General features: G+C 33.7%; 1 protein-coding gene across 1 annotated transcript; it reads left to right on the top strand.

Moving 5' to 3' along the window:
- Positions 1-3,629: 3,629 nt before the first annotated feature.
- Positions 3,630-24,385, top strand: LOC306874345 (sodium- and chloride-dependent GABA transporter 2-like; the record flags this gene model as incomplete). Its single annotated transcript, XM_079424310.1, has 15 exons — positions 3,630-4,397; positions 9,191-9,341; positions 10,307-10,441; positions 11,746-11,886; positions 13,239-13,317; positions 13,405-13,537; positions 14,833-14,967; positions 15,622-15,725; positions 17,869-17,993; positions 19,068-19,180; positions 19,938-20,075; positions 20,620-20,722; positions 21,476-21,576; positions 21,657-21,827; positions 23,371-24,385. 15 exons carry the CDS (start codon positions 3,630-3,632, stop codon positions 23,443-23,445), a joined length of 2,472 nt encoding a protein of 823 aa, XP_079280436.1. The 3' UTR covers positions 23,446-24,385.
- Between the last annotated feature and the right edge of the window lie 1,863 nt (positions 24,386-26,248).

A 26,248-nucleotide genomic window follows, 5' to 3' on the forward strand; every position in this document is an offset into this window, starting at 1 on the left:
CTCTTATCTTCAGCATGTTTTTACAAAAACAGGATCTGAAGGTAAAAGTGGAGCACAGCTCAGTGTTGAGAAACACCAGCAAGCACATCGACATACAGTTTATGACATGAATAAATCAAATCTCAGGGTGTGTTGCATGAGCGTTTGATAGCTGATACTAATTTATGATATGCTATAAATTTCAAGCAGATTTTTATCTGTGAAAACAACATACACAGTAAAAAATAATACATTATAAACAGTAACTGATTATGTTATAAATTATATTACATTCAAATATTGCATACATTACATATACAATATTACATAAAATGCTAATAGTCAGATTACCAGTTACTATTTTATTGATTACATATTATGCACACAGTAACTTATTCTTAAAAATGTGTAAATCTAATAGTCAGACGTTGTCTTGAATTAATTTGTATGTATCTACTGATTATAGAACAACAATATACTGTAAAATACTTCATCAACATCCTGTTTAATCATTATTTTGTCTTCATTAATTTCCTTTGACTGAAATCTACTGTACATTTCCAGGGAATGCATGAACCTTGAATGCAATGTAAGTTGAATTGAGTGTAAGCGTCAGTCGAATGCATTAATGTAAATGCAAACAAATGATTCCACAGGCACTGAATCACAGCTGTTGCTCAGTTTGTCCGTCTTTAACGCTTCCTTCAGCAGAACAGAACATGCAGAAGAGCCGTGAGCAGAAAACAGGCCACTCAGCGTTTCTGTGTCTCTGATGTACAGTGAGTTGTAGTATGAAGGGGAAGTTTGAATCTCGGCTGGATTTATGTTTCCGGTGTGGATGCATGTGTTTCAATACGTCTGCAGATACAACACAGACCTGTTCCTGCATGAAAGGTCAATGTGAAGACAAATGAGGCTCAATTACCCTCCTAATTCATAATCCTGGCAGGGCTATTATTGTTAACCAAAACTAAAAAAAAGAAAAAGTCACTTAAAATAAAGCAACTGAAATTTGCTTGTGAAAAAAATATATTTTTTCAGTGTATAGTAGTATCCCAATGATACTAAAACTCTTAATTATTAATACAACTTTTAATTTGTGTTACTGGCAGGGTTATAATAGTTAACTAAAAAACAAACTTACTAAATACAATTTTAATTAAAAATAAAAATGCATTATAACTTATTCATACTTTATTATAATGCATTTAATTTTAGCTATTTCTAATTTTAATTTAGTTTAATTTGATGTACTAAAATAACTAACAGTAAAAATGAAATAAAATTTTATTAAGGTGTTTTAAAAAAATTACTAAAAAACACAAATGAATTACTAAAACTTGATAACTAAAATTAAACTTAAAATGGAAAATAAAAAAGATTCAAAGTATTTAACAAAAACAATAATAGTATCTCGATGCTAAAACTATTGTGCATGATTCATTAATGAACGCTTTTCTAAAGGAATTAATGTTTATCTTCAAAACCTTTCATCTTTTGCACCATGATAAAAACTGAGTCCTGCACTACATTTCTGTTTCACTCAGATGCGTTCCATCATGGTTTGCGGATGCTGTTTCATGTTGACTACCGACTTGTTTTTTCTCCTCGTCTGAGGGAAACAGTGCATGATGATATTTTTCCAGCAGTGGCCACAAAAATTAGGGGTTTTCCAAATGATTCACAGACTGTAGATTTGTAGTAGAAATACAGTTAGTAGCACATAGGAAGCCAAAACTAATAACTATGCTGCTTAGGCAATAATGTGGTGTATTACTGTTACTAATGTGTAGCTCAGTCAAACAGAAAGACAACTTGCAGACGTTTCTCTTTTGCTGTAATGGTTTTCTTGTCTTTTCTTCAAGCGAAGCTCCATGAAGAGCAACTAACGGCTTACTGAAGAACAAAAACGTGTTTTTTGGGTTTTTTTAAGTTTTAAAAATATATTTACTTGGTTATGTAAATGTTAAGGGAACATTGTATCATTTTGCAAACATGGGAACGTTACATTTTAACGTAATCTGAACATTTGAAAAACATTAGATATACGTTTCAGAAAAAAAATTTCCATGAACACTATATAAATTATGTTTTTGTGCTAATGTTTTGAGAACATTATTAAAGACCAGATAACTTCTATTAATGTTACTGGAAGAACGTTTGTTCATAACTTTAAGAGGAGAACCTTGCCACAATGTTCTGAGAACGTTTCCTGTTAGCTGGAACATCAGCTTCAGCATCACTCAGTGTCACAGACATCTATCGCATAACGAGTTATTTTATATCATGTTAACGGTCTGTCTTATGATATCATTTAATTATTTTCTCTTTCCACCAGCCGAAGCAATTCTTCCATCATCGTATATATCGCACGACTCTAATAACAGCCATATAGATGTTATACAAACGCTCACATGGAATTTATCTCCTGACTGTGTCTCTATACTGTAATGGATCACATATGTCGAGTTATATCTGAGGTTTATGTTTATGTTGTGTGCCGATTTGCCACAGAATGATGTAATCTGGACTCCAGCACATGTGTTTCTGACGGCGATGGCTTTGGTTTCTCTCCAGACTGCTGATACAGCTCCTTGGCTTTGCCTCTCTAATGTATTCAGCATACAGCTTTTTCTTTTTCCTCTTTCTGTGACTCATATTTTTATTTATTGTAATTTTTCCCCCTGAGGTTATTTAGATATTTGTGCTACATAACAGACATCATTTAGTTTTTAACAACTATTTTCCACTCTCTCTGACCCTTAAGTTGAGACTGTACAAAGCTCATGAATGTTTAATGAGGGCAACACTGCCAACGTTCTGGCAAGGTTCCTTCAATGTTCTTCCCATAACATTAATAGAATGTTTAAAGTCCTCCGGTCATTAAACATGTTCTCAAAATTCACAAAAGTATTATTTATACATGTAACTTTCTTGCAGACATGGTTTAGATGTTACCACTTGTTTCAAAATGTTCAGAGAACATTCAAAAGTAACATTCTCATAATGTTTACAAAATGATACAATGGAACGTTCACGTAACATTCGGCTGACCAAGAAAAAACATTATTAAAACATTTTAAAAACTGGATATTTTTAACCTTGCGATAATGAAGTGAAGTGAAGTGACATTCAGCCAAGTATGGTGACCCATACTCGGAATTCGTGCTCTGCATTTAACCCATCCAACGTGCACACACACACACAGCAGTGAACACACACACACACACAGCAGTGAACACACACACACCGTGAACACACACCCGGAGCAGTGGGCAGCATTTATGCTGCGGCGCCCGGGGAGCAGTTGGGGGTTCGGTGTCTTGCTCAAGGGCACCTCAGTCGTGGTATTGAGGGTGGAGAGAGCGCTGGACATTCACTCCCCGCACCTACAATCCCTGCCGGCCGGAGACTCGAACCCGCAACCTTTGGATTACGAGTCCGACTCTCTAACCATTAGGCCACGACTTCCCCTTCCACGATAATATTCAGAAACAACATTTTCATAACTTAATGAAAATGCTAGGAAAACATTCTTTGAAAAAATTTTGTTAGCTGGGATTCTCTCAAAGTTATGAACAAACGTTCTTCCAGTAACAAAAAATATTATTCATACATCATTCATGAAACTTTTTAAAATGTTTTAGTTCATGTATCAGGTTCTTCCATTCGGCCTAGCTTTGTCACCCCGCACGTACACGAAATGCATGGATGCGGCACTGGCTCCTCTGCGACTCCAGGGCATCCGCATTTTAAATTTCATAGACGACTGGCTGATTCCGGCACAGTCTCAAGAGCTTGCGCTTCGACATCGAGATGTCGTCCTAGCTCAACGTCAAGAAAAGCGTTCTCTCTCCTGCTCAGAGGACAACGTATTTGGGGGTTGTATGGGATTCGATCACGATGCAGGCACAGCTGTCTCCTGCACGCGTCAAATCCATTCTAAACGCCCTACAGAACATCAAGCTAGGCCACAGAATTACTGTTCGTTACCTTCAGAGGGTTCTAGGTCTCATGCCAGCTGCATCCACGGTGACACGGTGATACCCTTGGGCCTCCTGCACATGAGATCGTTTCAGTTGTGGCTCAGTTGTGGCTCAGAGCCAGGGGATCCCCAGAGGCAAATAAGGGTTACGCGCCAGGGGCTTCGTAACCTTTCTATGTGGTTCAGACCCCGGTTCCTTACTTTGGGTCCCACTCTAGGTCCGTGTTGTCGTCGCAAGATGCTAACAACAGATGCTTCCCTCACAGGCTGGGGTGCGGTCTTGGATGGCCATCCAGCCCAAGGGATCTGGAGAAGCCATCTTCTCGAATGGCACATCAATTGCCTCGAAATGATGGCTCTATTTCGGGCCCTGAAATACTTCCTCCAGCAGTTGAGAGGCTGCCATGTCCTAGTGCTGGTGGAGAACATGGCGGTAGTCTCTTATATAATCACCAGGGCGGACTGTGTTCGCGCCGCCTGAACAGGCTAGCGCAGCAGGTTCTGCTTTGGGCACAGGACAAGTTCCTGTCCCTCAGGTCGATTTACATCCCCGGGCATACGAATGAACTGGTTGTTATGATCTCAAACTTTTCTAGAAATGTGCAAAAGCACAACACTCAAAATATATATAAAAATATACATGGGTGTGCACGTGTATATGATAAAATCAGAACAGAAATGTTCTGAAACTGACTACGAACAGAATCAGAAAACTCTTCACAAGTCTACTTATATAACACATTTAGATTATTTAAATAAAAAAAACTTGGGGGAAAATTGTTTTGAAATGTTTCTAAAACACTGAAATATCATGATTAAAACATTATTTTAAAACATTATACAAAAACTTTTCTTCCAATCTTCTACTAACTTTATTTTCTTTATTTGCCGCTCAGTGTTACTCCTCCATACAGTCGCTTCGTGCGGCCTGATTCGTGGCTTCTGTGGTCTGGCTGTGATTAGCGTTTCCTCATTAAACCGTCTCACTTATTGAGCCCACACTAGTGCCTGTTAGGGCCTGGCAGGGGTGCACCATGGGAATGTGACAAGTTTGTTGGTTACATCTGTAAAAACCCAATAGCCTGGCAAAAGGTGACCTGCTTGTGTATATATTTTACGGGAAATAAATTTAGTAAATTTGACTCTGACTGTAAAACTGACTTTGAATTTATTATTAGTTTATCTGGCTCTATTATATATACACATGTGTATATTATATATACTGGTAAAAGCTCAAAATAATTGTGATTTTTAAATATTTTTGAAAGAAGTCTCTTCTGCTCACCAAGGCTGCATTTATTTGATCAAAAATACAGTAAAAATTGTGAATTATTATTACAATTGAAAATCGCTTCATGTTTTCTATGTGAATCTCAATGTTATTTTAGTATTATTGAGACACTGTTATATTTTATTAATATTTTGAAACAGTTTTTATATTTTCTGTTTTCATTTCATTTTTAGTTAAAGTCTTAGTAATTTTATTGAATGTTTTTGTCATTTCTAATAGCTTTTGGTTTATATATATATATTGTATATAAATATTAAATACACACACACACACACACATATTTGGGCTGATGAACCAGGTGCATTTGCTGAACTGATGTGATATTTGGTGGAGTTTGTTTATTATAAATATTATGTTGAGTTTGTCAGGCCAGCATTAAAAGCAGCTGTGCAGAAACACCGAGCTATTGTCTCAGATTTGTTGCGATGTTATTACGTAACCTGTCTGTTAAAACAATCACGTCCAGCAGTTAATATTGTCACAGCTGGTTTAAATAGGCCATAATTCATAATTCCCAGCATACTGTAGCTGCGATGCTGAACGCTGAGCAGTGACGTCATTCATCACTGCATGCTTGTGTTCAGGTGAGGGTGGGACAGTTTAAGTGTGGGCTCGACTGTCTCTCTCTGGGATACATTATCAGAGATCTGATGAAAGGAAAGAGAAAAGCAGTCACTCCTACTAAGTCAACATCCCGTCTAATTAGTCTGTGGAACTCTGACCCGTTTGGCCGCTGCTAATCAGCACTGAATCATTTGAATGGCAATTCAACCTTCATTTTTCTTCCATGGCTCACTTTGTTTCAATGAGATCTAATTTTTTTGGTGTTGTGAGGTATTTGGGGAGTACTTGCTGTAGCCTAAATGTTTTCAGGAAGTGTTATTGAAATCCGATTTCTGAACGAGTCTTTTTTAATCGGTTTTTTAACAAAACTTAAAAAACTTTGTAATTGAAACGTAAACAATGTAACTTGATAGAAAACAGCAGCTAGGCTATATTTAATAAATATTATTTCCCTTGATTGAATCGAGTCAGTTAATCCGCTTTGGATTTGATTCACTGAAGTGAATCGTTTGAACGAACTGGTCGCTAATATGAATCGAACTTCACAAGTGCATGTGACAGCGATGAATCTCAAACACAGAGGATCATCTCGTGCTGTTTGTCCCATCGTTGTGTCTTTGGCTTCTCGTACAAGCTGTATTTTTCCCTTTGTATGCACAAATTTTTTAAATAAAACACTAAAGTTTAATAATTTTTTATCCAATTTTAAAATAATAATGTCACACATAATGACAGTATTTTATCGACCCGATCAACGTCTTTTTTCTCATAATTTAATGAGTTTGTTCTCAACATTTTGTTTCGACTTTTTTTCTCAAAATTAAAAAAAAAATTTCTAAACACAACGACTTGATTCTCAAAATTGAATGAGTTTATTCTCAACATTTTGTTTCAACTTTTTTTCTCAAAATGTAACGAATTTTTTTCTCGAAACACAACGACTTTTTATTCTTGAAATTTAATGAGTTTATTCTCAGCATTTTATTTAGACAGTTTTCAATCTTTTTAATCGTTTAATCTCACATTTTAATGATTTTAATCTCGAGATGGCTTTATTGCTTGGCCCTAATCCTCTTCCGTACATCAGTGTCTATTTGGCAACAGGTAAAAATAATAATAATAATAATAATACGAGAACTTTTAATCAAACGTTTATCACTACTGAAATGTTTTCTGTCGAAACCTATGTAAAGTTAAATGCAATATATCTGGTGCAGTAAATTTGTGCACTTTGAAAGCAAAATTAACCCATTTAATACCACCAGTCACAATAGTGACCGTAAAAAAGGTTTTAGGTACACATCATCTTTAAGGTGTCTAGTATTAATGTTTTGTTGAGTGTGGTCATAGAGAGAGTAAACATGATGGTCACAATAGTGACCGCTGGGATGACAGTGAATTTAGGAATACAATATAAATCCAGATGCAGTTGTTGAAAATTACACTAAAATATTACACTAAATAAAAAATTCAAATGTTACAAAAATTTTACAATATTGATGTTGTAATATTGGTAGCACTAAAGTAAAAACTCGATGTTATATTTTACAAAAAAAGTAACAATTTTGAGCTGTGTTGATGGTTGTATTTTTAGTTTTTTATCTCCGTGTTACTATCAATGTTGTATAAGGTTTTTTTATGCATAATAGTAACCCTAGAGTGTGATCAAAGGGTATAATAATTATAGATATATAAAATATATAATATATATATATAATAATAAAGATATATATAATAATTTTTATGACTGCAGAAATATGTTAATTCGGTATACACATTATCCCACCGGTCACAATTGTGAAAGACCATAAAACACAATTTTTCACACACTTTTCCCCCAAAAAATTCAAAAAATAGTGATTGTCTCAAAGGGTTACTAATGACACATCATTTGGATATTTTCATGTCTGGGAAAATTTTGGGATTAAGCGGGTTAAGAGTGACTTTTTCAGTGACCAAACTGAACAGTAAAAAGCCTTTGTATGGACTCAAACCTGGACTTTAAAGTGAACTTTAACCTCATCTCAACCTGCACATCACATTCAGACTGGTCAAACTATCTGAATAATTTTATTTTAAACTATCAATACCCCCAGAACAGTAATATATATTAGATGTTGTAAATGAAAAATTTGTTTCATAATAAGTATATCAGTTATTTTTACAGTTCATTTATACTTAATTAGCTGTTGCTTTGCCAAAGCAATGGCTCGAAAATCAACATAAGAGATCTTTTTATGGATTTATTTAATTTATTTTTTATAAACAATTTATTTTCTCAAATCAGATTTTATGTTACACTGAATGATAATGAACATTAATGAACATATGTTAACACATTATTTTCACAAAAAGTTATGTGAAACATTAAAGTAGACACTTTACTTGCATTTAATATGCTTTCCAATGTGTATTAAATCACTTTTGTAAATTTCCTTTGATGCAGACACCAAAATGGGACATTGCTTCTTTGACTCATATATAATTATTAAAAAAATAAAAACTTTGGTGATGCCTGTATATTGTTTGCCATGATAAACTTTTTATAAACTGGTATAATGTATTTTTAATATGTTGTGCAAACACTTAAGTCGGAGCAAAATTATGACTGACTTTCAAAATGTGATTATAACTTGGCTTCATCCAGCATCCAACAATCCAACAAATATTCAACAATGCATTGTTGTTACATTATACAAAGTCAAACTTTTATGAATATATTTATGCATGCAATAATTTGTCTCTTTATAATGTTGTGTAAATACTAGTTAGAGTAAAATCACACTAGTTCGATTTGTAAAAAGTTTGATATGATTGGAAATATTCAATTATGCTTAATTTATGGTTAAATTATACAGTCTTAAACAGTTATGTATATAATTATGCATGCAATACTTTGTCATTTGATATGTCATGAAAACACTTTAGTCAGAGTAAAATCACACTTAGTCCAGTTTTTGAAACATTGAACAAACAGGCATTGATAATGTGATTGCAAATATTCAATTATGCATTGACATTACATTATCAAACAATGCAATGCATGCATTTAATAATTTTACTTTTTATAATGTTGTGTCAACCCTTTACTCAAGGTAAAATTGCAACAGCTTGATTTTTGAAAAGTTGGACTAACAGATGCACTAAGTCTACTACATGACAGCAGCCACTCCTGAGGAATGTGCTGTTCGCATTGGTGCCTATTTAGGGACACTCCTCCCTAAACGTCTTGGGTAACACACACATGAGCCCAGATGACAAATGTGATCCATGTGGCCAGCAGAGCATTAAACTACAGCAAAACGACATTGACGTCATGCACTGTCCGTTTGCATTGCTTCTGTGAGCTTCTGCGTCTGTGTCTGTTACAGCCGGTCATGTGTTCACAGAGGGTCAAAGGTCAGGCGGAGGATCGCGGTCAGTGGGCCAGTAAAGCGGAGTTTCTGCTGGCTGTTGCTGGACAGATCATCGGTCTGGGTAACGTCTGGCGATTCCCATATCTGTGTTACAAGAATGGAGGAGGTGAGAGACGATCAGCACTCTGTCATTAGTTTACAATATTCATTTCATGCTTGATTATCATACAGTGTCCATATAAAGTACACTTTTGTAGAGACATTTTGTAGAGTAAATGATTCAATACAAATAAACATCTCAAAATACAAAATCTTTGTCATTTAAATAGAATTCTTTATTATCGAAATTTGTCACACAGAAACATTATGCATCCATAAAAGAGGGGGAAAAAACATTTTAAAATTAAAAAAGAACAATTCTTAAACAAATAAATAAAACAAATTACAGCCTAATCACAATAATTGAATTCTGAGCTAAAAAAAAAGTTTTTACAGCATTTTTGTCATTATATATCTTAGTTGCTTCAGCGACGCTGTTATTGAATGGAATTGATATGAATAATAACTCTGTTGTCTTCTGTAGAGAGCAGTATATATATATATATATATATATACTGTATATATAAACTGTTAAAAAATAAATGAATGTAAAATTATTGTAAAAATTACAAAATTACATATTTCAACTGAAACTAAAAATAATATAAAAACAGAAAATATAAAATTAAAATAAAAGCTAATTCAATTTTTTATGTTATAATAGTATATTTAAGTACTAAAATAGCACCAACATAAAAATGACATTTATAATGTATACATAGACACTGTTTTTGAACTGAATGGAATCAACATTGAACTGAATCAATCTGAATAATGACTCTATTGTCCTCTGTATAGCGGCTTTACACTGAAATGTGTTGCATTGCTTCATAATTGCTGAATTTTGCAACATGAATGCTGTTATTTGTCTCTTTGCTTCTGTGAAGCTGCTTTGGAACGATCTGTATTGTATAAAGCCGTATAGAAATACATGTGTCTTGGCTTGAGTTTATTAGCGTGACTCCTGTGCTGTTGTGTGTTTTGTTCATGACATCCCATGATCCTCCTGTCTGTCTCTGTGTGTGGGGACAGGTGTGTTTTTCGTGCCGTATCTGTTATTCCTGGTGGTGTGTGGCGTTCCTCTCTTCCTGCTGGAGACGGCTCTGGGTCAGTTCACCAGTCTGGGAGGAGTCGGCGCCTGGATGAAAATCTGCCCTCTGTTTGCAGGTTTGAATCGTTTAAAGTAGTCGTGCATCCAGAAATGAACATCCTCTCATCATTTACTCACCCTCAGGATGATCCAACCCTGTTTGACTTTTGTTTGAAGATGTTTAGGAGAATGTATGCCTACAAACAACAGTGATAAAGTCTATATGACTCAAAGACTTCTATTATATTTTCTGTTTTCATGTTCATTTTAGTTAAAGTAGTTAATGTTTTCAATTTTGTTATTTGTTGTGTCATTATTATTACTTATATATACACACACACACACACATACAGTATATATATATATATATATATATATATATATACTGTGTGTGTGTGTGTGTGTGTATTGAAGCAGCTCTCTACAGAAGACAACAGTCATTATATATATGTATATGTATATATGTTTATACTTTTATTTATATAATAAAATACTTGAGATACTTGTAACACTTGAAGTTAAACTATTTGAAAATGAGAAAATGTCCTTTTACAAGATTTTTTTTATATTATTTTTTATATTAAGTTTATTTTATTTTAAGGATGCTTTGTGTGAATGTTATTTTAGTGTCATTAATATACTAATATAATTATTAATATTTTGAATTAGTTTTGTTTTTATATTTTCTCTTTTCATTTTCATTTTAAAGTTCATTTTCTTTTTGTTGTGTGTTTTTAGTGTTTTTTTTTTTTTCTGTGTAGTTTTAATTAATTCATTTCATTTTTAATTTCATTAATTTCAGTTTTAGGTTGTTTTTTAGTACTTCAAGTTAAGCTAAATGAATTTGCCTGAAATTAAAATAAGTTTACAAGTTACATATGAAGAGTTCATTTGCAAAAACAGATAACAATTTTCAAAAATCTTGTTTTTTTCATTGAGCATTCAAATTAATCTCAATCAAACTGCAGTTGGGTTATTTTGATTAGGTTAAAAAAAAAATACAGCTAACTAAAACAATGAAACACAATAAAAACATGATAACATAATAAAAAAAAACATAAATTCTGTTTTTGCAAATAAACTCTTCATATATTTTATTTCAGTAAAATGTATTGTTTTAGGTTTAGTTAATAATAATAACCCTGTTGATAGAAACAGACCCAAACTTCCGTTAATATTCACTGAAAAGTTTCCACATCCACATTTTCTATACTCGATGCAATCTGATCAGTCATAATACGCATTTATGTGGTCACGAGAATACATGAATCTGGTTCACAGGCCCAAAATTTTTCAGTTTTGAAATTGAGTTTGTGCGCTATAATTTTTTGAATTAGTTTATTTGTGATGTGTTTGCGATTGGATCGTTCTGTTATTTCAGGTCTGGGTTTGGCCAGTCAGATGATGATCTTACACAGCTGTGTGTATTATATCATTATTCTGGCCTGGGCTCTTTTCTACCTGTGCAGCAGCTTCCAGACACGGCTTCCCTGGTCACACTGCAACAACACCTGGAACACAGGTGTGAAACACACACACACACACCGTACATCAGCATCCTTGCAGATCTGGGCCGTTCCTCCAGTGCGCTCACATCATTTAGGCTGAGTTTTGGCCAAGTTCATTTCCATTATCCAAACATCTTGACACTCAGGACTGAACTCATTCCCCACCCATCGAGCACATCACACAACACACGCCAAAAACTCCTCCAGCTCTTTCTAGAGCACCAAATACGTCTTGTGTCTTTTAATCCACGTCTGTTCGTTTTTTAAATTACCTTTAAGTGTATTTTTAAAAGTTTTTGTGTGGAGTAAGGTATACCATGTAAACTTCACAAAACACAAAAGATTTTGACATTTGAATTACATACATTTATTAACACACAGAAACATAAAAAAAAATCCATAATAGAGAAAAAAAACTAAATTTACATTACAATTAAAACTAATTAAAAATTATTAATATTAACAAAAAATAGCATATGTGTAATTAATTACTAAAATAATAATTGTTAAATTAATTTAAAAATAATAATAATAATAATAATAATGATGAATTGAAAAGACATTTTTTAAAAATATATTTTCTAGAACCCAAAATGTTATTATGTAGAGTAAAAGATGGGATATATATATATATATATATATATATATATCAAATATTATATAACACAAAATATTTAGATTTTTAATATAAATTTGACTCTTTACAGACTTACCACAATAATTTAAAGTTTTGAAACTGAATGAATTAGTTAATAAAATAATTGATATATTTATAAATTATTTGAAAAATTATTTACAGAACATAACTTATAACTTACACTATATAATATACTGTATATTAAACCATTGATTCTTGAGTCATTATGGTATAGTTAGGCAGATATGCTTTTAAAGGAGCTCTAATCATATATATATATATATATATATATATATATATACAGTATAAATGTATATATAATTATTTACTCATAAAATGTCACAAATGCAATTCAAATTTCACCTGTCTCTGTCACAGTGTTGTGTTTCTGTTTAGTTTTTTTGTTTTTTTGGGTGTTTTTTTTTGGTTTGGTTTTTGCCAATCAGAAATGCTCTCTACCTGTCAGTCATTGTGTTTGCTGGTATCGGATTAGCTAACATGTTTTTTTAAGGCTGGGGTTTTGGAAAGACTTATTCCACACAGATTTTTCCACATTACAATGGCAATTTGACCATTAGATTCTTCAATCTAACATTGACAGCACATGCATCTAGATTTACAGGCATTCATTCAGCAGAGCTTTTTTTTTATCCAAACTGACTTTGAGAGTATAAACACTGAGACAGACAAGTACATGAGTGTAAATGTGTTGTGTTGTGTATCCTCTAGACTCCTGCGTGGGGTTTGATGGACACAACATGAGCGATCTCTCTGAAAATGCCACGTCTCCGGTCATTGAGTTTTGGGAGTGAGTGTCTGGTATGAATGCGTGGCAGTGATTTGAAGGGTCTGCTGGTGTTTTTGTGAGTGTTTGTGAGTGTGTGTCTCACTCCAGGCGTGAGGTGTTGGATCTGTCTGCTCGTGTGGATCATCTGGGCTCAGTGAACTGGCGTCTGGCCCTGTGTCTGCTGCTCGTGTGGACCCTCTGCTATTTCTGTGTCTGGAAAGGAGTCAAATCCACCGGCAAGGTAAACGCTGCACACAATAGTGAGCACTGCCAGTGTTTTCATACCATAACATGAGAGGAGATCCTGCTTTATACGCCTTATGCCAGAGTGCAATAAATCTGAGGCATATTTTAATAGACTGTGATGCTTCGACTCGTCTAGGAAAGAATATAAACTTAAAAAAAAAGTGTTTTTTTTAATAGAAGTATTTAACAAACTACACTAAATAAATGCATAAATAAATCAATGAATGCATCATGGAATTTTGCAAATAAACAAAATGTAAGAATGCATGCATAAATAACTAAATCATTAAATGTATCACGGAATGTCACAATGGAAACATAAAAGTGCATAAGAATGAATGAAATGTAAAGTGCATAATGTAAACATGCATGCATGCATAAATAAATACATAAATCATTAAATGCATCATGGAATGTCGCAATTAAAACATAAAAGTGAATTGAAATATAAGAATGAATGAATGAACGTAAAGTGCATAATGTAAGCATGCATGTATGCATAAATAAATATATAAATCATTAAATGCATCACAGAATGTTGCAATGAAAACAAAAGTGCATTGAAATATAAGCATGTATAAGTTAGTGAGTAAATAAATAAATGTGACATGGAATGTTGCAATAAAAACAAATTGCATTGAAATGTAAGCATGTATGTATGCATAAATAAATAAATAAATATATAAATAACTCATTAAAAACATCATGGAATGTTGCAATAAAACCATAAAAGTGCATTGAAACTAGCATGCATGCATAATTAAATCAATAAGGTGTGAAATATATTGATTTAGATTTTCATGTAAAATAGGTGTGACAATATTAATTTTTAAGGTGTATGTTCTGTCATATTTCAGGTAAAGTTGCATTTAATTTTTTCTCACTTGTATTTACTGATTGCAATGTCATTATTAATTTTATGATGTATTGCTTTGTTTTATTGCCCTCTACATTTTATTTCAAGTTGTATTTCATGATTTGTTTCAGCTTAAAGCATATTTCCTTTTTTATGTCAAAAAATACATTAAAATATTTCACACCTTATCACAGTTCATTCTTCATTTATTTACATCAACATTCAATGATGTATTTAAGAGTTATAAAGAGTATATATTTATTTATTTATTTAATTTTAGTTTGTTAAATCCCTCCATACTTGTGGTTGCTGGCATGGCATTAAATTGCAAACAAACAATCACATTTCATTTTAATATGAATTTATTTATGATTTATTTTATATCAAATGTTGTTCACTGAGTTCTAGCACATGTTGTGTTGTGTGTTGTGTAGGTTGTGTATGTCACAGCCACTTTCCCGTACGTGATGCTGCTGGTGTTGTTGGTTCGTGGCGTTTCTCTCCCAGGTGCTGTGGATGGGATCATTTATTACCTGAAACCCAATCACACGCGGCTGATGGACCCACAGGTACCACAGCGTCACATGATCACCTGGAAACACACCTGACCATTCCTGCACATCTGAACAAACACATGCAACATGCATTCATCTCCACTAACACACATGCATGAAAAATAATCAAGAAGTCCATTTTGTTTGACATATAATCAATATTAGTTCAAATTATGACTGCGTTTCCCTTAAAAATAATGTATAATTTGATATTTGTATGATTTTTAAAAACATAAAAATTAAAATTAAAATTATAAAACGGTATCATTTTAAACCATTTTCACTTATAAAAATATATTTCCAATCCTCTCACGTTCTCTCACATATATTCAGGTAGTTACCTTTCACTTGACATTATAGAGTCCTGAAACTTCTGCTGAAAATGGAATAAAAGTGTATATATACGCAGCCAACATGAAGAGCACATGCCGTTTCAGTTCGATTTTATCATCTTGCATTTGATTTGTCATTGAATCATTTGCGGTGCTCTGCTTTGTTCAGTTTTTAGTCTGTAGAGAAAGAACTGGAGAGGATTTCTTTAAACAGTGACTGTCTGCAACGAGTTTATTTGTGAGGCTTCTTGTAAAAAGCCAGAGATAAAGTATATAGTGAAATCTTTACTAATATGCTCAGCATGAAGCCCAGATTGTGTTTCTCTCTCTTCTGAAGGTGTGGATGGACGCTGGGACTCAGATCTTCTTCTCATATGGCGTTTGTCTGGGAAGTCTTACGGCTCTTGGCAGCTACAACAAATTCAACAACGACTGTTACAAGTGAGTCCTTCCTCTTACATGACATTACATGAGTCAACATGACATTAACAACAACTATTCTCTACTCTTTGGATCAGGGTTATTATAGTTAACTAAACCTAAAACTGAAACTGAAATTAAAACTTAAAAAAAAAAAAAACATTTTAATTTCTTAATCAAATAAAATTTAATTAAATTAAATTAACAACAACAACTAAAACAACAAGTAAGACTGAAATAAAAAGTAAAAACTATATTGACACATTTTAAAAACAAAACCTACTAAAAATGACCAAAAACAATAAAAAAAATACTACAACTTTATCTAAGATAAAAAAAATTAATAAAAATAAAAATATAAAATATAAAAATGAAAACTGATTCAAAATATTACAAAAAATCTGTAATAGTATCTCAGTGATAATAAAATTACACTGATTTGGGTTTATTAATTTAATTGATTTACATTGCTGTTATGGCATATCATATCCTCACGTCATGCATTCCCTGGGAATCGAACTCTTCATGCTGATGTTGCCAGTGCAATGATCTATCCCATGTGTATCTACAGTGGTGCAGTGTTATTTTAGAATTATTTGTACTGTTATAGTTTTGAATTATCATTTCATTCATTTTAATTTTTAGTAATTTTGCGGTGCTTTGTTCATTTTTATTATTTTTTGTTTGTTAAAATTTTCTACATTGTTTTCATTTAACTTTTAGGATAAATTTTATTTCAAATTGTAATTTTAGTTTAGTTTAATTACATTTTTGTCTAATACATATATACACTCACTGGCCACTTTATTAGGTACACCTTGCTAGTACTGGGTTGGACCCCTTTTGCCTTCAGATCTGCCTTAATTCTTCATGGCATAGATTCAACAAGGTGTTGGACACATTCCTCAGAGATTTTGGTCCATATTGACATGATAGCATCACGCAGTTGCTGCAGATTTGTCGGCTGCACATCCATGATGAGAATCTCCCGTTCCACCACATCCCAAAGGTGTTGGATTGAGATCTGGTGACTGTGGAGGCCATTTGAGTAAAGTGAACTCATTGCCATGTTCAAGATACCAGTCTGAGATGATCTGAGCTTTGTGACATGGTGCATTATCCTGTTGGAAGTAGCTATCAGAAGATGGGTACAGTGTAGTCATAAAGAGATGGACATAATCAGCAACAATACTCAGGTAGGCTGTGGCGTTTAAACAATGCTCAATTGGTACTAAGGGGCCCAAAGTGTGCCAAGAATATATCCCCCGCACCATTACACCACCACCACCAGCCTGAACCGTTGAGACAAGGTAGGATGGATCCATGCTTTCATGTTCTGTACGCCAAATTCTGACCCTACCGTCTGAATATCGCAGCAGAAATCGAGACTCATCAGACCAGGCAACGTTTTTCCAATCTTCTATTGTCCAATTTTGGTGAGCCTGTGTGAATTGTAGCCTCTGTTTCCTGTTCTTAGCTGACAGGAGCAGCACCCGGTGTGGTCTTCTGCTGCTGTAGCCCATCTGCTTCAGGGTTCGACGTGTTGTGTGTTCAGAGATGGTATTCTGCATACCTTGGTTGTAACGAGTGGTTATCTGAGTTACTGTTGCCTTTCTATCATCTCTAACCAGTCTGCCCATTCTCCTCTGACCTCTGACATCAACAAGGCATTTTCGTCCCCACAACTGCTGCTCACTGGATATGTTCTCTTTTTCTGACCGTTCTTTGTAAACTCTAGTGATGGTTGTGCGTGAAAATCCCAGTAGATCAGCAATTTCTGAAATACTCAGACCAGCCCGTCTGGCACCAACAACCATTCCACGATCAAAGTCACTTAAATCCACTTTCTTCCCCATTCTGATGCTCGGTTTGAACTTCAGCAAGTCGTCTTCACCACATCTAGATGCCTGAATGCATTGAGTTACTGCCATGTGATTGGCTGATTAGCAATTTGTGTTACCAAGCAATTGAACAAGTGTAGCTAATAAAGTGGCCTGTGAGTGTGTATATATATATAATTCTATTTCAGCTTTATTTGAATTATTAATCTAATTATGAATATTTTTTATGATAGTTTTAGTTAGATCTATTGCATCAATGCATGTTATTCCCTCACATCAGCTGCATGTGGTCAGTAATGAACGTGCATGGGTTTGTGTTGCAGGGACTGCTTCAGACTGTGTCTCCTCAACAGCAGCACCAGTTTCATCGCAGGATTCGCCATCTTCTCTGTGCTCGGCTTCATGGCACAGGAGCAGGGTGTGGATATCTCAGACGTGGTGCAGTCCGGTGAGAAACGGGATTGTGTGAGTTCTGATGGAAATCATAAGAGCCTACATTCCACCCAACAAAAATATGTTCTAAGAACTTTATTGCTAACGTTCTCATAAAGTTATTTAAAAAATAATAATAATAATTCTGAATGTTCTCTGTGCTTCCAGTTTTTTTTAAATGTTTTAAACAAAACAAATTATTGGTCATCTGAATGTTACGGGAACATTCCATTGTATAATTTTGCAGACATTATGGGAATGTAACTTTTGAATGTTCTCTGAACATTCTGAAACAAGTAGATACATTTAAAAAATATTAGAACTAAAACATAAAAAAAAATATTGCATAAACTATTTATAAATAATTGTTTATGCAAAATTTTTTGAGAACATTATTAAAGAGCAGATAACTTTGAACAAACATTCAGTTAACCTTGAAACAATCCCAGCTATCAAAAATATTAAGTTATGAAACCGTTATTTCTGAAGATGTCCAGTTTTTAAAATGTTTTAATGACATTTTAATGACCCCTCACCGTATTGTGATGCCATGTCCCGGCGCAATGAGACTAAAACAATAAAACCCATTATAAACGAGGCATTTGTTGCATCCAGTGGGGACATAATTACTGATTATAATGACTCATATGGTCTTTTTTCTGCATTTGTGATCAGAGAAACATCAAACAACAAGCACTTCTCTACACTGCTCAAAACTCACGATTGAATCATCAGTAACAGAAACATACTTACAGGCTGTGAGTCAGAAGCGCCAGACTGTCCTCGCAAAGTTGGAATTGCCCCACTTTATAGAAACAGCCATATTTGACATATTGAAACAAGTAATATTTATAAAATGTTGTCCAACTGAAATGTTTCCAAAAAGTGTTCCATAGACGATTCGTGCTAACAATTTGAGAACATTGCCAGATAACTTTGAATGAATGCTCTTGAAGCAATGTTACTGGAAGAGCGTTTGTTCGAGAAGCTTGTCAGGACGTTCTGAGAACAATCCCCATTCTCTGGAATCCCGCTCTTCTCTATAACTGTCTTATTGTGAATACATCTGTATGCTGAGTGTCTCATTCAGGTCCTGGACTGGCGTTCATAGCGTATCCGCGGGCCGTGTCCATGATGCCTGTGCCGCAGCTGTGGGCCGTGTGTTTCTTCCTCATGATCCTGATGCTGGGTTTGGACACTCAGGTGTGTGCTGACCTTCAGACAGTGTTGGGAAAGTTACTTTGGAAATGTAATAGGTTACAGATTTCAAGTTACCTTGTCTAAAATTTAATATATAGTGAAACTATTTCAATTATTTCATTAAAATAATGTAACTGATTACATTTGATTACTTCTCTAAATTTCTATTGTTTTCAACTATTAATAATTTTCAAACATGTAAAGCAGGCAGGTTAACCTTACAGAACTCAACACTGATTACTGTCAAAATCCTTCATCACTTGAATTAAGATTATAATGATTAAATTTTAAAGTACAGCCACCACAAAATCAGACTTACTTTGAGATCATTCTGAGGTTAAATACTGATTTAAAACCATAACAAGAAATAGTTTAGTAGCTATGATACTGTTTTTGAAATCAAATCTTGCATAGTTATAGTTAACAATGGAAAAAAACAGTTTATCTTAAAAAATAAGGCATATACATAAATCCAGATAGGAAATAAAACAGTTATCGAATAAGCATGTGTCCTACTCTGTGTACTAAACTCCTGAAACATTGCTGTCTCATATTTTAGAGCAGGCACAGCAATTTATGAAAGAAAGAAATTAAATCTGTATGTGGGTGTGTGTGTGTGTGTGTGTGAGTGTGTGTGTGTGTGTGTGTGTGTGTGCACCTGGTATTCATCACGTCCTGGGGACCAAATGTCCCCACAAGGATAAAAACATAAAACATGGAAACCCAACATGTGTGTGTGTGTGTGTGTGTGTGTGTTCAGTTTGTCAGTCTGGAGGCGCTGATGATGTCCGTGTCGGATCTGTATCCCACGCTCATCCGCAGAGGTCACCGGCGTGAGATTCTGCTGCTGCTCGTCTGCTCCGTCTGCTTCCTGATCGGACTTCTGATGGTGACGCCGGTCAGACATTTCACTCAAATCCACTAATATATATCTTACCAGTAGTTTGGGGTTAGTATAAATAAACTTTTATTCATCATGAATTCATTAAATGGATCAAATGTGACAGTAAAGACATTTATAATGTCACAAGAGTTCTATTTCAAATAAATACTGTTCTTTTGAACTTTCTATTCATCGCTGAATCCTGAAAAATAAAATGTAGGTTTCCACAAAAATATTCAACATTGATAATAATCAGAAATGTTTTTAGAGCAGCAAATCAGAATGATTTCTGAAGATCATGTAACACTGAAGACTTGAGTAATGATGCTGAAAATTTTAATAGATATTCACATAGAAAATAGCTATTTTACATTGTAATAATATTTCACATTTTTTACTGTATTTTTGATCAAATACTTCTTTCTGAAACTTGACCCTTTCAGCAGACAGAGGTCTTAATTGTTGTTCAGTCAGATCAGTCTGTCATCTGATGATGAAGGTGTGTGTGTATCGCTGTCTTCCTCTGTGTGTGTGTGTGTGTGTGTGTGTGTGTGTTCAGGGAGGCCTGTATGTGTTTCAGATCTATGATCATTTCTCCTGCAGTGGAGCCAGTCTGCTGCTGCTGTCCGTCTGTCAGTCTGTGGCCATCGGATGGATCTACGGTACACACACACATATTGAATAATATCACAGTAGTATCAATAGCTGCTTTAAATAGTTCCCTGACAATCTGATACCATCACTACCTTTTATAAGAGACAGCATACAGTAACAGTCCAGGTCACATTGACAGTAATGACAATGAGATTTTTTTTTTTTAAAGTTGAATATGAGTTAAGTGTGTGTGTGTGTGTGTGTGTGTGTGTGTGTGTGTGTGTGTGCGCGCGTGCGTGTGTGTGTGCATGCATGCGTGTGTGTGTGTGTGTGTGTGCGTGCGTGTGTGTGTGTGTGTGTGTGTGTGTGAGAGAGAATGTATTTGCAGGGAAAAATGTGTTTTATAACGATGATAAGACATTATTCAACAACAATTTATTTGTATTGTCTATAGAGAAAATGTGTTTAATTTTTTGTTTCATTTTTTTTTAGGGCCATTTAGAGCTTTTGTTTGTTTGTCTGTTTTTGGAGTCTATTTTCAGATATTTAAACATAGAAACCAAAATATAAACTGCTATTATTTTTATTATTAATGTAAATGCAATTCAATTGTTTTAGAAAACAGATAGATAGAGACCGCATATATATATATATATATATATGTGTGTGTATTATATGCAGGGAAAAATGTACTTGCACTGCAACCAGAAATATAATATAATATTTTTTTATTGATTTTGGGGTGAAATATGGCTGCAGGCATGTTTTGCTTCTCGATCTTCATCCTGACAGCTGACGATCTGTTGTTGTGCTGTTCTCAGGTGCGGATCGTTTCAGTAACGACATTAAGGTGATGATCGGTTACGAGCCGCTCTGCAGCTTCCGGCTGTGCTGGCGTTACCTGACGCCCGCCGTCTGCATGGTGGGTCACTGGATCTGGGCGCTAATGACAGACGCTGATTGACCCCCAGCAGCCTCTCATCCATCTCTGTGTGTGTTCAGGGCACGTTCGGCTTCTCGCTCATCTCCTGGTCTCCGCTGACCCTCGCTAACGGCGTGAAGGCCCCCGGATGGGCCACAGCGATGGGCTGGACGCTGACGCTGTCCTCCGTGTCTCTCCTGCCGCTCTGGGCCGTCTACAGACTCACAAACACGCCTGGAACCCTGCAACAGGTGCACAGCCACAATAATTCTAGCTGAAACAGAAATGTGACCCTGCAGCACAAAAGCAGTCATGAGTAACACAGGTATATTTGTAGCAATAGCCAACAATACATTATATGGATCAAAATTATACATTTCTCTTTTATGACAAAAATCATTAGGATATTAAGTAAAGATCAAGATATTTTGTAAATTTCCTACTGTAAATATTTCAAAATTGAATTCTTTATTAGTAATATGCATTGCTAAGAACTTCATTTGAACAACTTTAAAGGCAATTATAAATCTCAATTTCATAAAATGTACCTTTATGACTGGTTTTGTGGTCCAGGGTCACAAATGTGAAAATCAGAAATGTTGGCAACTAACTGAAATAAAATAAGTTTAAGTACTAAAATTGCTAAAACTAAAAGTGAAATAAAAAATACTAATAAAAAATGACAAAAGCACATAGAAATTACTGAAACTTAAAATTTTAAATAAACTGTATATAATATAAATATAAAATAAAAGCTAATTTAAAATAATAATATAAATACTAGTATAAAAATAGTATTAAACCCATATTCATATATACTGTAACTGCGTACATATTTATATATCTGAATATTTGAAATTATAATATAAATGGTAACAATAATAAATCAAAATAATAATATAAATACTATAATAGCATATAAATAATACTAAAATAACTCTCATTCACTGTGAAACAACTTACATATATATCTGAATATTACAAATAATATAAATGAGGATAATAATAATACAATCAAATAAAAATATAAATACTATAATAGTATAAAAGTAATACTATATACTATAATATAAAACTATGTATATATTTAAATATTCAAAATGATAATAGATATGATGATGATAATAATAATAATAAAATAAAACAAACAATACTATAATAGTTTAAAAATAATACTAAAATAACCCTGATTCACTGTAAAACTACATATATATTTTTATATCTAAATATTCAAAATAATAATAAAAATAATAAAACTAAATAAAAATACTACAGTAGCATAAAAATAATACTAAAATAACCCTGATTCACTCTCAAACCACTTATATATTTATACAGCATATCTGATTTTGTTATCGATTTATTGTTATTATAATCCTTTCTCTTTCTTCTTTTGCCCATGTATAAATTCCTTTAGTATTGTATGTACCAGGCTTTGTTTCATTTTGTGTAAAAGTATTTTTTAAATGTTTAACCACTTAGTTTTGTGCTGTAAGGGGTTAAAATGTTAATTAAAAAAAAGATGCATATATAAATGCACACACACAAAACCTTTATCTTGTGCTTATAACAGAACTGTAATTCATTCCTTCATAATAGGGTTGATGGAGAACATTTAATCACAAATCCGCGCGATTTCAGAGCGGCTCTCTTGTCCTGTAAGCCATGCTTCATTGTTAAACGAATGACTGTTGTTTATGTTCGTGGCAAATAAAATCCCTCGCACAGACAGAGAGTCTCGAGCGTCTCGTCTCGCTCCTGAATAACAAGCCATTCGTGTGTTCCCGTGTGCAGCGTCTGCATCTGCTGTGCCGCCCAGCGCAGGACTCACCGCCGACAGACGAGCACCTTTCTGCATTTGACCTCTGACCTCGGCACAAAGAAGCCCAAAGAGCCACTTAAGGACATGCTGTAATGGAGTGAAACTGAACAGATCTGATCTACAGAGTCCAGCGTTCGCTCAGATACCAGGCTGTACTCTCTCGAAGGTCAAATAAACTCTTTGTGTAATAACAAGCAGTTGAAACTTCACTCCCAAGTGTTCTTCATATGCATATTTTCTAAATGCATGAAATATCTCTACATTTGCATCAATCAGTGCACTTAACTGTCCATATCCAGTGCGAATGAACCAGCTGAACAACTCAAGAGAAGATATTTTTCAACAAACAACTGTTGTGTTTTTGATTTTCAATTCCAAAAATGTGATGTATTATGCAGTCTAAGCAGTAGTAGTTTTCTCTTCTGGTCTATTAATTAGTTAAGGTTTGTTTGTCCAGTGGTTTGTTTTCAGATTCCCGTCACATATTACTGATGCTGGTTATGATACGCTAGTCATAACAAGAGTTAGTCAGCTCAGGGTGTGATCGTGAAACATCAGATCTTTACTGGCATGATGACTATTCTGAGCGTTTGCTCATAACCTATAATGGGATGTGAGAAAACAGACCAATGTTTCTCAAAGAATCTGATCAATGTGATCAAATGAATCTCGCAATGACATTGTTTTCCTGATAATTAGGCATGTTTTCCTCCAAAAATATGAATGCAAAATGTTTTTTAAATTCTCTTTACTGAAGTGCATTTACTTTGCTTTTTGGTCATTTCTTTTTTCTTTCTTTCTTTCTTTCTTTATTTCTTTATTTATTTGCTTATTGTTGATTTTTGTCATTTTTGATAGTTTTAACTTGTCACTTTGTTGTTGTTGTTTGCAGTTCTCATTGTTTTGGTAATTCACTTTTTTCCCTAATTCTCATTGTTGTTTTTGGTAACACTCATTGTAATAAATTAAATCATGACTTTTATATACAAATGAAAAAAATAAAAAAATAAAATAATATAAACAAATACTATCATACTATGTAAATACATAATTCTATCTAATACGTTTTTTTCTTTTTTTTTAAGAATTTTGGTGGAAATGTTTAATTTCATGAATAGAAGTCAAAATGCAAATTCTCTTAATGCTCCTAAAAATAGTCTTAATTAACATATGACCTATATTTGTTCTTAACAGGCTTTGAGAGACTTCAGGCTAAAAAAAAATTATATAATGTTGCTGAAGTAGGGTCAACATATTAAATCATTTGTTTATCTATTCATAAAAAAAAAATAAGTTTATGCATTTTATGCATATAAAGTAGGCCTAAATAATGGGTTTTTTCATAATCTGTCACATAGTTATTATAATAATGCAATTAACATTTATGATAATACCTGTATTCTCAGTTTCACATCAAAAAGAGAACAGATGATAGAATCAGACGAACCCTGAAAGCAGACACCTAATCGACAGAGTACTTGATTATTGGTTTTTATTAACACTATCAATAATCATTTGTCTTGTGGTGCAAAAGGACTCATTTGTTTGTAAAGCATGTGAAATATACCTTAAACCTCTGTGGTTTTGTATTATGAATGAGGCATGCTGGGACAGAACATAACAGATGGGCCGCACAATAATAACTAGAAGAGCCTCTTAGCACTCTTGTTTTATAAATTGATTCATTTAGTGCTATTGGCTTTGTCTGTGTGCGTGCGTGCACGTGTGTATGTGTGTGTGCGTGTGTGTGTGTGTGTGTGTGTGTGTGTGTGTGTTCACACAGACGCTCAATATGTGCACTGTCTACGCACGTGTTCATGCACGCGTGTCCATATGCATGTTTTGATAGTGTGTGCTCTATATTTAGAGTGCATCGGATGGCATGTGTGTGCGTGTGTGTGTGTGTGTGTGTGTGTGTGTCCATATGGTTGTGTGTTATTGTGTTTGTTGGATGAAGATTATATCTGATGCTGTAATGTGTTTGATACAGTAAAGCAGCAGTGCATCTCCTGCGACAGCCGTTGCACGTTGGACTGTCAGAGCCAAAGCATGTTTGGACAGAGTCTGGGGCCATTTATATAAATGCCTTAATTTTTATATGATGATATATAACAATTTAGGCCTATTAACTGTTAGAAGTTATGGCAGAAATTTTACTGAAATGTTGAATGGCTATATATAAAAAAATGGTGATACTGGCCTTCATTCACAGTGCTTAGTAAAAATATACTTTAAAATAGTCTTTCTTGTTCTTACATTCATTTGGAGACTCAGTGTGATAATATATTAATGATTACAATTTTAATTTTAATATTAGGTGCAATTAATCGCACATACGGAAAAATGTGTGATTACTTTTTTTATTAATTGACAGAACTAATATATTTATATACATTTATTGCTTTGTTGATGTACAGTCTGGGGCCATTTATTAAAATGTCATAATTTTTAAGTGTTTTATGTGAAAAAGCAGTGATTTCTTATATATATATATATATATATATATAAGAAATCACTGCTTTGAAATGTAAAAAATGTTATGAAATGTAAAAAATATAATATATTATATTATTAAAATAATTATTATTTTGTGCTGGATCTAGTTTAAGAAAAGACATAAAAATTATATATATATAATTTTCAAGAATGCATTAAATTGATCAAAGATATTTAAAATATATTTTTTTCTATTTCAAATAAATGCTGTTCTTTTGAACTTTATATTCATCAAAAATAAATCTATAAATATTTATTTATAAATAATTCAAATAAAATAAATCACAGTTTCCACCAAAATAGGAAGTAGCAAATGCTGTTTTCAACAGTAATAAAAAAAAAAAATCAAATATA

The sequence above is a fragment of the Barbus barbus genome, assembly GCF_936440315.1.
Source record: "Barbus barbus genome assembly, chromosome: 8".
NCBI classification, from domain to species: domain Eukaryota; kingdom Metazoa; phylum Chordata; class Actinopteri; order Cypriniformes; family Cyprinidae; genus Barbus; species Barbus barbus.